The sequence below is a fragment of the Melanostigma gelatinosum genome (assembly GCF_949748355.1).
Source record: "Melanostigma gelatinosum genome assembly, chromosome: 17".
NCBI lineage: Eukaryota > Metazoa > Chordata > Actinopteri > Perciformes > Zoarcidae > Melanostigma > Melanostigma gelatinosum.
The window spans coordinates 20,126,485-20,138,215 of record NC_136650.1 but is presented as its reverse complement, the minus strand read 5'-3'; the positions used below and the strand labels follow the sequence as shown (position 1 = coordinate 20,138,215).

Here is an 11,731-nt window from a genome sequence, read left to right as displayed (position 1 = left end):
CTACCGGTGGCCGGAGGGAACCACTGCCCAGCTTGTGGTTGTCATTGGTTTTTTTTGACATTTTTATGTAAATATATTTTTTTCTATTTTATTTTTTAATAAACATTTTAAAACTGCCAGTCAGCGTGTGTTTTGTTTTGTGTGTTGACAGATTCACATGGGCACTTAATGCTGCATTAATGAAATAAACAAACTCATCAAATAAAGCTCTCATGGTAAAAATATATTTAACTTCTTGATTTATCTCCAACTAGTCTGAACTCTTGTGGTTTAGTTCCCTCTGTGTCTGAGAGGCTCTGGTACCCTCAGTCAACATGTGGTTCTTTTCATTAACACTGGGTGGTGCTCGTGTGCTGCTGTTGGTGCTGAATTGGGAGAACCTCTCAAACTCAAAGTACACTTTAACCCCATAATAAACCAGGCTTCACATTGAGGATACTGGTCCACTTGTCTTGACCTGAAAGCTTTGGATGAAGGCGAAAGGGCGTTGAATTGTGAGTCATATGGATCCGTGTTCAGAGTCAGTGAGGTGGAACAACATAGAGAGGAAGATAATATAATCAAAGTTTTCTCAGAGGAGACAGAGTTAAGGGCCTATCTCTTTAATGCTGTCAATTTACTGAATTTTGTCTATTCAGCTTAGAAATGTGGTGCATTTTCACAGAAAATCAACAGAAAACTAAAGTCAAGAATGATAAATATAAAGTAGCAACAATAAAATAAATATGTAAAATATATATTTTGCAATAAACTGTACAGTGTGTAGAGCAAAGAGGATGAAATCGACACAATATTGACTAAAGAATGTTCACAATATGAAGAATAAATGTGTAATGTGTAATATATGTGTAAAAATAATTAAATTTTTGGGTTGGATTGGACCAGAAACAACAAACTGAGATGCAAAAGAAAGGGGGCTAATGTTCGAGAAGGAGAAAATGAAAGAAGAGAAGTATGAGTGGAAGAAAGAGAAGATGAAGGACAATATGCAGATTAATAATCCAGCAGGATTATATTCAGTGTGCGGTGCATAAAGTTTAAAATTCAGCACTGTCTCTTTAAATTGAGCAGCCAGTAGAAATCCTCGATCTGAAGGGAGAGTAGAGTCAAGTTCACCAGAACACAAGCAATCATTTCCTGTCATCGTTTCCAATGCCACTTCTCTCTAAACAATTTATAATCGATTAATTGTGTCAGATCTTTATTTTTCAGCTCATGCTTGCTTTTTACTGTTTTTCCTCCGCGTTTGACTTTCTACAAAATCCATCTTTGTATTTGATTTCCCCCTTGCTTCTTTTATTTTGAAAAATACTGCTGAACTTCCTTCGCTGTTAATCGATAACACCGGAGCTTGACGCAAGCGAGAGAAAGCTACTCAGCAGATAACGTTACACAAAAGGAATGCACGGACCTGCAGCAGCGATGGGAATCAAACTGTACTACACCACCGTGACTGCCTCCCGGACGGTGAGTCGAGTGGCCGCAATTTCACCAACGTAAACGGCGTGTTTGCGCTTGAAGCTCCGGCTGCAGCCAACGACGGTACCAATGCTCAGCCCGACAGACACACCCAGCACCCGATCAGTCAGTCCGCTTCCTCCTGACTAACAGTGCAGCGGGCCTGTGCTGGTCAGCGCCCATTTATACCGTTATTATTGTAACGTCAGCGTTACCGAAATAAAGACGAAAGCTATCAGTTGTGAAACAAAACACGAAGGACTTGCAAAGGCGAACCAGGATGCATGATTCCACCTCGTTTCCTCTTTGTTGGCACGTTAGAGGAAGTTGTTTCTATCGAGCTATTTTATTTTGCAGAAATGTCTCCTCAAAATATGGATCGTATGTATTACATACATATTTATTACACTTTGCGTAATACTTACGCGTAATACTGACGACCCTTTAATGAAGGAAAAAATCTGATTGTTTGATGCACGTGTTCGTTTTTAACTCTTAAATACTTTAACTTTGTCGCGAAGTTTTGCAGCAGTATGAACACAGTGTATATGACAAAGCACTGGGCCACACATCTGGTACCTATTCGGTTTTTTTTTAGGAATTCATCATGTTGTGAAAAAGTCCAGTGACGTGCACGAGCGTTTAACCCTCTCACGTGCAGTAACGCTGCTGATGTCTGGTTTTCTGTTGAAGCCGGAGGAAGATGGTGATCGATTACAAGTCTCTGCTGCCTTCATCACCAGCTGCACGGCCACATTAATCTGTCCTATTATTGTATTTTATGAAAGTATTTCTCTCTCATTTTATATATATATTTTACATTTTTGTTAATTTAGACCTTATGAAGACTGTCCTTCCTACGTTCTCAAGTATAAATCCTTTTATTTTATAAATGGTTTTATTAAGTTTGAATTGTGTTCCCTCTCTTGATGCATTTTATAGATTATTCTGCATCAGAATCACACATCAGAAAAGTTGAATACACGCAGCGCTTCAAGAAGGGTTTCCACTCCATACCACTCAAATATACGTTGTCAACTGTTGTAACTTTGTACTTCACACGATCCAGAGAAGCTTCGTAAAAGCAATTCCTCTTCTCAACTGAACGCCATCTTGTGTGTCTTCAGTTGCTCGGGTGTGGTGACTTTGCGAAACACCCTCCCAACTTCCTCATTCGCCCCCAAAAGATAGCAGAGCGTTCCCGAGGTCTATTAATCATCACCCAGGAGCCAGATAACCCACTGCTTTTCTGTTGCAGCACTATGCAGACGAGTTTGATGACTCGTCTGCTCATTATTTATCTCAGCATGATGGCCGTTCATCGTTTGTTCCGCTTAGTTTATAGAAAGCAGGATTTGAGTTGCAATGGCAAATGTCACCACAAGCAGATAAAATGCTCGGGGTTTAATTAATTGACTGTTTCCTAGTTGGTATGCTGGGCTTCAGTACATTTCTGATGGTCTGTGTGTGTGTGTGTGTGTTTTATTCTCTCAGGTGAAGTCTCAACAGGCAGAAGTGATGCGAATCCTTGAAAGTAAAAGCATCCAGTTCGAGCTCATCGACATCTCTGTGGGCAGAGAGGTTTGTGACGAAATGAGAAGCAAAGCGGGGAACCCGTCAGCTGTTCCTCCCCAGCTGTTCAACGAAGACCAGTACTGTGGGGTGAGGAGAACACACACACACACACACACACACACACACACACACACACACACACACACACACACACACACACACACACACTCTCCAATAGTCTAGTCATAAAAGTCTCGGCATGAATGACGGCTGATAACCGTCAAGAAACGTGCCTCTGTTATTGTCCACATGAAAGCACGCACAGGTTTATATTTCAACTGGAAAACGTCATTTTTAATACATATTAAATACACATTGCTTACAATTGTCTTATAACCAAGTGTTCAACCTGCGAACTGTTGTTTAGTGGAACAATGTGACAACACTGGCAGTAATGTGTACCTGTCACCCACGTGCACAACGGCGTGTTGTTGTGCATTAGACAGAACAAAATGGGGACTCAATTAAAGACATTTTCAGTTTCTGTGACAATTCCTGTCTCAAGCGAATGCAGCACAAAGTCCCACTTGTGTATTTTAAATAACTATTACTGTACAGAACAGAACTGAGTATGTCAGCTCATCCAGATGTAAAAGGATGTAGTCTGCCAAAGGAAATATTCCTCAGGCTCCGCTAATGATAGTCTTTATCATTTCATTATTAACAATCATGACTTAACATCTCCTCTGGGAATGTGTAAGACGTTGTAACTAACTTGCAACTCATAAGTTTCATAGGTTTTAGCGCAACTGCAGCACAGTAAGCTATGCATGAGCTAAGCAATCGTCCCAGTGATAAACCTGAATCTCGAGCTCCTCTCTGCTTCATCCTGAGTTTCAGTTCATTGTTTAGCTCTCTGGTGAACTGTTTTCAGAGAAGAATCTCTTAAAACCTGCGGTACACTTCCTGCTCGGCATCAGTACGCAAGTTAGCTGCTGAATGTAGAGCATTGAGCGGTGTTTCCATCAGGAGCTGGTTGAGGTCAAATCAGAGATAAGAGGGTGAATATTGACATACATTTATCACATGGTCAGAAACATAACTCCAAATGACAAATAATGTTGCTCCAGATGTGTAAATAAGCAACGGTTGGCCAACAAGTTCACATTACCAAACTAAAAGGTGTTTTGTGACAGCTTGTTTCTGCTGCCCTCAAGTGGCCAATAACAGTTCCTGCAGGTTTAACACTGATATTTTCAAAATAATGGTCATCTTGTGCCCAGCAATGGAATTAACATTTTAAGTTGATTTATCTACGTGAACTATTATGGTTTTAGTAAAGAAATGGCAGCTCTGTTTGAGCTCTTTGTTCAACATAAATTACAAACTTTTATTTTTATTTTTGCCATTTCTGAGGCCATGCAGCCGTCGTATCAGAATGTGTTTGCCGATGGACTCTCTTCCTCTCCACAGGACTACGACATGTTGTCTGAGGCGGTGGAAGCAGACACAGTCGACCAATTTCTGAAGATGGAGTGAGAAATGCGGAGTGTAATTCTCAGTCTTAACCCCATATCCCCTCACACCCTGTGCCCTAACGGAGGCCCTTCATCCAGTCTCTCTCTGCACCACTGGCAGTATCCACTCACTTTCAATGCCATAACAGAGAATGCCAAATATCTAGCTAATCAGAGGACACACATTCCCCCTACTGCACCATTCGACTCAGTCTTAATCTGTTTTTCTTCTGTTCTTTCCTTTTGATTTCTTTCTGACCTTCTCCCCGTCTGACAGACTAGTGTTACTAAGTTACTAATCTGGATGACAACGTTCCACCCCGAATCTTCCTGATCCTCTGCACACCAAACGCACAGTCATCACTCAGTCTTAACTACTTTTGTCGTCTTTCTCTGCAGCCTTCCAGTTCCCATGTGTGTACATGACCGCACACTATTTTTTACTTCACGTTGATGCAATTGCACTGGGAAGTAGCAAGGACTGTAACGTCCTGAAACCCAATTAATCGTACGACTTGGAGCTGCTGAAAGATGCCTTTTTTGGGCGTGGACAGCTTTTTGTAATTTTGGTCCGTTGGTCACTTCATGCAACATTTGACGTCTTGTGCTCATCTGACGTTAATCTGATGGCGATAATGCCAACAGAACTCAAAGCATGTACTTTTTTTGACAAATATTAAAAGTACAAATTACTTCAATTAAGCCACACACTTGTGCTCGTCTATGACACAAAGGTAACAAACAAAATGACATTCAGACGCGTTAAGGTCTACCAAACGTCTTGGGTACATTTCCTTCATTACATTTGCAAAGACGATTTAAAACAATACATTTTATATCGTATATTGTTTACATCCTTGTTTGCTAGCAGGCAGTGTTCTTCCTCCGACTTTTTGAACAAATTGTTGCTCTTCTCTGCGCGTTACCGCCACGACTGTCAATCTGTGTAGGGCGACACTGGTGGCAGGAGTGTGTATTGCATGTGTGCGTGATATGAACAACCCGCTTGTAAAAATGTCTGTCCGTAGCGCTACTTGTAGTGACAAATCCACAGGGTACATTTAAGCTAAGTCCTGCAAATGTCTGTAAATTGCCATCAGCCCCAGTGTCTTTTTTTTTATATACTCATACATTATATATGCCCCATACATTATATGCTCATATGTGCCCCATGTATTGTTTGTGCCTGTCGGGGGTATTAACATACTACAGTTGAAATCAACAAATTACAATAATCTGTTTATTTACATTTTACTGCGCAGGCAACATAAAATGGATTCAGTATTCCCCAACCAACATATCGTTCAGTGTGGAAACATTTATACTTTCATGAGAGGAAATCCAATTTACAGGAAACATAATTGAACAGGTCAAATAATACATTTTTATAGATAGAATATGAATATAAATATCCAAGTAATGAGACCCCTGTTGGAATCAACGACGTGTGATAATGGTCACCAATGGGCCTGACTTACCGGTATTTAAAAGCTTGGTGTGGTTGAACATTTCAGTCGTTAGCTGCTTGATTTCAGCACCCAGTAGAGCAGAATGAACAACTTTTCTTACTCAATCGGTGCCAATATATATCTGTGCAGGTGTATTTTCACCGTAGTATTAGCACTTACCTGTTCTCTTCTACGTTTTCCATAATCCGTATAGTTTAGAAGCTTCGTTTCAGGCTCCGTATGACTGACTTGACTGCACACACTTAGAAGGGAGCATTCCATGTCGATTGTAAACGATAAGACGGAAAAGATGTGAATCTTCTAGCTTGTCATTCCTCCTGTTTATTCAAATGTTACAGTTTCACAGACTGTCCCGGGCATGAAGATGCAGTCATGTGACTATGCACTGACGTCCTGCCTCACTCTGAACACAGAGAAAAAGGTCAACGCTGGTGTGTTTTAAATTGAGCTGACTCAGTCTTACTGGCCTGAGGGAACAGTCACCACATGGGAAACATGAAGGCTTTACTTATTTTCTCTTCTATGTATGCACATTCATTCAGTTATATGTCATGTTCATGTTTTGGGTTATTTGTCTTTTTTTAAAATCAAGAACAACGTGTTGTTTTTCCTCTAACTCTTCTGTCAACCCTCCCCTGCTTTCAAAATTGTGTTGTTACAGTTTGGGATCCCCGGTAAAGACGGCCTTCACACACACAATGTTTGTGCAGTGTTTTGTAAGTTGGTGGTTGTAGATGTTTGCCTGATGTATATCCACTATGAATCATGTTTTACACATTCCATGTCGCTCTCCTGCTTTGCTTTTGGACCAATTCCCCTGGGCCCAAAAAAAAGAAAAATAAGGATTAAAATGCTGTTGTCTTCCAAGAAGATTGTGAAAAATGATTTATGGGAGAACAAAAAAGAATAAAATGGGAGTTGAATCAACATGTCTATGTTTTTTCATTTAGTCCTTGTTCATATCGTCCTTGTTTTAATGGAAACATTTACCAAGATAGTGCGGGGACATTTGCACACCCACAAGGGAGTAATTTCTAATTTGCAAGTCAGTGGAATATTCTGACTGCCAATAAAGTCACATGGAGGACATCTTCCACACATTTATAGCAATGCTGCATGTATGCCTCACATTTTCTTTTAACTATTGCACACAGACTTTATCATTAATATGTTCTGTATATGATAAAATATGACAGCAGGTTTGTACAAACAGAGCTAGTTAAATGCATAACAGCTCGTTTAATATGATTGGCTGATATGAGGACATTCATATGACACATTTATTCAAATTAACAATAATAATTAATTTGGAAATCATAATATATAATGTATATAATCAGAATACATTTGAAGAACAATGTTAATGTTTTGCACAGTTGCAGTACCTAATTTATTCTTTAGGAGATGCTGATGTGGCATATGGGGCTTCTACTTTAGCAGAAGAAGAAGAAGAAGAAGAAGAAGAAGAGATACAACCGGAAACATAGATCCTGATTTCAAACTAAAAGCAAAACACAAAGTTGCATGTTGTATGCTGCTATGAACAAGATACAAAAATGCAAATCCACCTCAATTGTGGACATACTATTGGATAAAGGTTGGGAAATAACATATTGTGAGCATTATACTTTACAATAGCCCAGATAAGAACTTTGCCCTTCTACACACGATGTTAAGAATATGCTACAACTGCAATTATATTCTCCACTGGGGAAATATGTGTGATGTGACTATCATACTCGCTAACAGAGATATTCATGGTTCAGTTACACCAACTACAACAGTAAAGTTATCTCTTAACGCCGGCTGTTCTTTTAATATCATCACACACACGCCCCTGTGGTTGTTTTATTTTGAAAATACCCACCGGATGTTTCTCTGTTGATTAACGTCAGCTGTTGCAAGAACACTGGTCCGAAGAAGGAAGCTGTAACATTTAGCTGAATTTCTTTGTGGGACGTTAATATAGCGTCATAGCTCAACGTACGGTAAGACATTTATATTGATATAGAAGTAGCGAAATACAAGCTAATGACACGAGAGCTTTTGTTTTCATTACAATGTCTCCTGTTCCGACACATTTGGCCACTGTAATAATGTTGTTAGCTTCCATATTTAACTGCCACTAGCAAAGACAGCAGCAGGCGTTGCATTGCTTTTCTGTAAAGGTAACGTTTAGGTGGAGACGTTTTTATTATTATTTAGGGGTCGTTCCAGGTTTACCATCGTTTATGCGTCAGAGTCTCCAAGCAGCACGTTTTCATTCAAACGTCAGAGGCTGTCTTTGGAGGACACTTTGGAGTGACACTAAACAAAAACACAAACGCAGCTAATGTTTGAAGGTGTAAATTGGTATTTTCATATCTCTGCATTCTATTTTATTGTTTGTGTCTGTCTTTTTATGGACCCCGAGTCTGAAATAAAGTCTATCTATCTAATCTATCTATCTAATTTGATGTGCCTAGCTTTTGAGATGTTGACCCATAAACGTCTTCCTCCATCCCAATACAATGGAGATGAAAAATGTTCCGAAACGGTGTTGAAAATTTCCGTTTAAAATATGAAACCACATCTGCAACAGTATCTCTTTCCATAAACAATACTCTGCTTACTCTGGAGAATTTCGGCTCCAGAACAGATTTTATTTGAACTTTTCTCTACTTAACAAATGTATGAAGGGTTAAATAATGAATTAAGTTGTAATGATAAGATGCACAGAAGTCATTCTGGGATTATGATCAGCTCTATTCCCGGTAATGTTTTTCAGCCCCATGCGAAGATGAGCGTGCCAGACTACATGCAAAGTGCCGAGGACCACCAGACGGTACTGGTGGTGGTCCAGCCGGTGGGCATAGTACCCGAGGACCAGTTCTTCAAGATCTACAAACGAATCTCCAGCGTGAGCCAGGTGAGCATCAGGGACTCGCAGCGCCTCCTCTACATCCGCTACCGCCACCACTACCTGCCCGAAAACAACGAGTGGGGAGACTTCCAGACCCACCGCAAGGTGGTGGGCCTCATCTCCATCACCAGCTGCGCCTCGGCCAAAGAGTGGCCCCAGACCGCCGAGCGCTTCCACGGCCAGAAGGAGGTGTACAGCTCCACGCTGTACGACTCCCGCTTGCTGGTGTTCGGGCTGCAGGGAGAGGTGGCAGAGCAGCAGCGGACCGACGTGGCCTTCTACCCCAGCTTTGACGACTGCTCTGATGTGGAGAAGAGAGTGGATGACTTTGTGGAGTCCATATTTATCGTTCTGGAGTCCAAGCGGCTCGACCGGGCCACGGACAAGTCAGGTGACAAGATACCACTGCTCTGTGTGCCCTTTGAGAAGAAGGACTTTGTGGGTTTGGACACGGATAGCAGGTGAGTTGTTCTCCACCAAAAGCCCTTTAGCATTTAGAGGCTGGTTATCTCTGCAGCCAGAGATTTACTGCATTGTTTGCAAGCTGTTAGTGCGTCTTTGTTACTTGTTGCACATCGCCTGCTCAAAAATTCTCCTCTCAAAAATCTGTCTTTTGATTTGTGCTGCGTTCATTTTTCGTTTGTTTACCTTTTGGTTTATGTGTCTTTCTTCTGTTTTCTTTTCTCTCATACTGTCCTGTGAGTTTATTGTTGGGTGTGAAAAGGTGAGACGTTAGACTCATACGTTTAGTGAACCCGTATTGATCCCCTGAAAGAAAATACCAGACCTCTGTGCTGTCATGACTCCGAGCCCAACTCATCGCTCCTCCGCACGTTTCAATTTACACACAAACTGATTGAAAAATCTGGATTGAAGCTGCACGTCCGCTCATAAAAACATGAATTTGAACTCATGCCCAAAGATCTAATTTAACTGCTGTGGTATTTTCTTCATGAGTCCCTTAAGAACAACCTCCTTTTTATTTGAGTTTTCCTCTGATAAGTCGTGTACTGAGCATTACTATTCATTTTGAATCTGCCAAATGTATCTCATAGATTTCCCACAATAGATGTTTTTCTTAAAGAGCTCAGAATGTTCACATGTCTTGCTCAGCGGGGTTCATAGTTTCCCCTGTAACGGTTACTTCCCCCCGTGTCCCGGTGAAGCTGCTCCTCCCCGAGTGCCCGTGTCATCGTGCACGACTGCGGGGTCGTAGGTCAGCTCACGCTCCGTCCTCGTTCTGTTGCTCCCCTTTGCGTCTGCTCTCCCGCTCCTTACTTCTCCTTCTGTAGCTGACTGCTCGGACTCACTCGAGTCTCCTCTCCTGGCATAAGAAATGACAATAGCAGCAAGTCGGAGCTGTTTGTTATTAACGATATGAATCAACTGAAATCAATTTTAAAAACACGTATTTTATTTGAGCCACGCCATTCCCCCTGCTGCTGCCTGAACATGTTTCTCTCTCTCAGGCATTATAAAAAGCGCTGCCAGGGGCGGATGAGGAAGCACGTGGGGGACTTGTGTCTGCAGGCGGGCATGCTGCAGGACGCCCTGGTCCACTACCACATGGCTGTGGAGCTGCTCAGGGGCGTCAATGACTTCCTCTGGCTGGGTGGTGAGTCGGCAGAATGGCAGCTTACTTCTATAAAATAGGATTTACAAGGCTAGAATGACTTTATTGCTGCTGTTAGTTTATGAAACGTATCAGCGTCTGGCCGATACTGGACTTTTGAGGTCAATAATACCAGTATCGAGATTTGATAGTTTGTTTTGTAACGTAAACGCATACAACACAAAAGCATCCTTGTGCCAAACGTGTACCGAGATTTTACGTATGAAAAATCTCTGATTTAGGAACTCTGTAATTACCTCAAACAAATGTTTGGTATTTCATAACATTAGCCTTGTCAGTTTATTAGCAGTGTGAACATGAAGGCTTGAGAACTTTAATGATCCAGCGAGCTTCAGAGGCTCCTGCAGAGACCGGTGAAGAACAATGAACAAGAAATGGAACGTCTGTCTTCTATTGTTCGTGCCCCTCCAGCTGCGTTGGAGGGTTTGTGTTCAGCCTCCGTTATCTTCCACTACCCCGGAGGCACAGTGGGGAAGACTGCAGGACGAAAGCCGAGCATCTCCCAGCCGGCAGACGCAGGGAAACGCCACCGACCAGGTGAGCCCGTCCCTCTGTAACCACACGGGTTAGAACAGTGGTCTGGATGGAACGACAACTGAAGGCTGCTGCCTGTGAGCTGTGACGAGTGAGAGTGTCGCTGCTGACCGGCAACTCAAACACCGCTCAGCTTCGCTCAGCTCAGCTGCTTCCTTTGTGTGCAGAGTACAAGACGTGCATCCCTGATTGTGTTTAAACTGAACATCATTGAATCTGTATGAACATGCTATTAACATGGTGTTACATTAACACTGCCTTGGATGTAACTACACAACAAGGAGAGCAGCGTGTTATCCCACTTTGAAGATAAGCAATGATGAAGAGCTGCTTTTATGATGTTCTCTGAGGACTGCATCATTTATTACATTGTTGATTCATTTAGTGCAGATCATCATTGTTTCATTGTTGTCGGCTTCTACATCTGACTAATCAATCAAGGCTGCTCCCGTGTTCTGCGATGTAAAATTCCTGTCTATATCTATTTATACATATATCTATATGTAGATATAGATATATCTATTTATAGATATATCTATATATATCTATATCTATATATAGATATATCTATATATATCTATATCTATATATAGATATATCTGTATCTATATATAGATATATCTATATATAGATATAGATATATCTGTATCTATATATAGATATATCTATATATAGATATAGATATATCTATATCTATATATAG

At 41.2% G+C, this 11,731-nt stretch overlaps 2 protein-coding genes across 3 annotated transcripts in view; both read left to right on the top strand.

Annotated features, from left to right (window-relative positions):
- Positions 1-1,335: 1,335 nt before the first annotated feature.
- sh3bgrl3 (SH3 domain binding glutamate-rich protein like 3) lies at positions 1,336-6,886 on the top strand. Its single transcript, XM_079288587.1, has 3 exons — positions 1,336-1,467; positions 2,953-3,120; positions 4,447-6,886. The coding sequence occupies exons 1-3, from the start codon at positions 1,402-1,404 to the stop codon at positions 4,510-4,512; spliced, it is 300 nt and encodes a 99-aa protein (XP_079144713.1). The 5' UTR covers positions 1,336-1,401; the 3' UTR covers positions 4,513-6,886.
- Positions 6,887-7,860: 974 nt separating this feature from the next.
- Positions 7,861-11,731, top strand: part of trappc9 (trafficking protein particle complex subunit 9) — a 131,854-nt gene continuing 127,983 nt past the window's right edge. For both annotated transcript variants that reach the window (XM_079287574.1, XM_079287573.1), the window contains exons 1-4: positions 7,861-7,947; positions 8,727-9,322; positions 10,331-10,476; positions 10,906-11,031. In XM_079287574.1, coding sequence (XP_079143700.1) covers positions 8,739-9,322; positions 10,331-10,476; positions 10,906-11,031 — 856 coding nt within the window. In that variant the 5' untranslated portion in view covers positions 7,861-7,947; positions 8,727-8,738. The remainder of the gene's footprint in view (positions 7,948-8,726; positions 9,323-10,330; positions 10,477-10,905; positions 11,032-11,731) is intronic.

Bases quoted from the DNA above. Each gene is read 5' to 3' on its own strand.
- sh3bgrl3 (XM_079288587.1), top strand. From the start codon at position 1,402: ATGCACGGACCTGCAGCAGCGATGGGAATCAAACTGTACTACACCACC. The intron at 1,468-2,952 runs GTGAGTCGAGTG...TTATTCTCTCAG, and splicing joins CCGTGACTGCCTCCCGGACG to GTGAAGTCTCAACAGGCAGA. The intron at 3,121-4,446 runs GTGAGGAGAACA...TCCTCTCCACAG, and splicing joins ACGAAGACCAGTACTGTGGG to GACTACGACATGTTGTCTGA.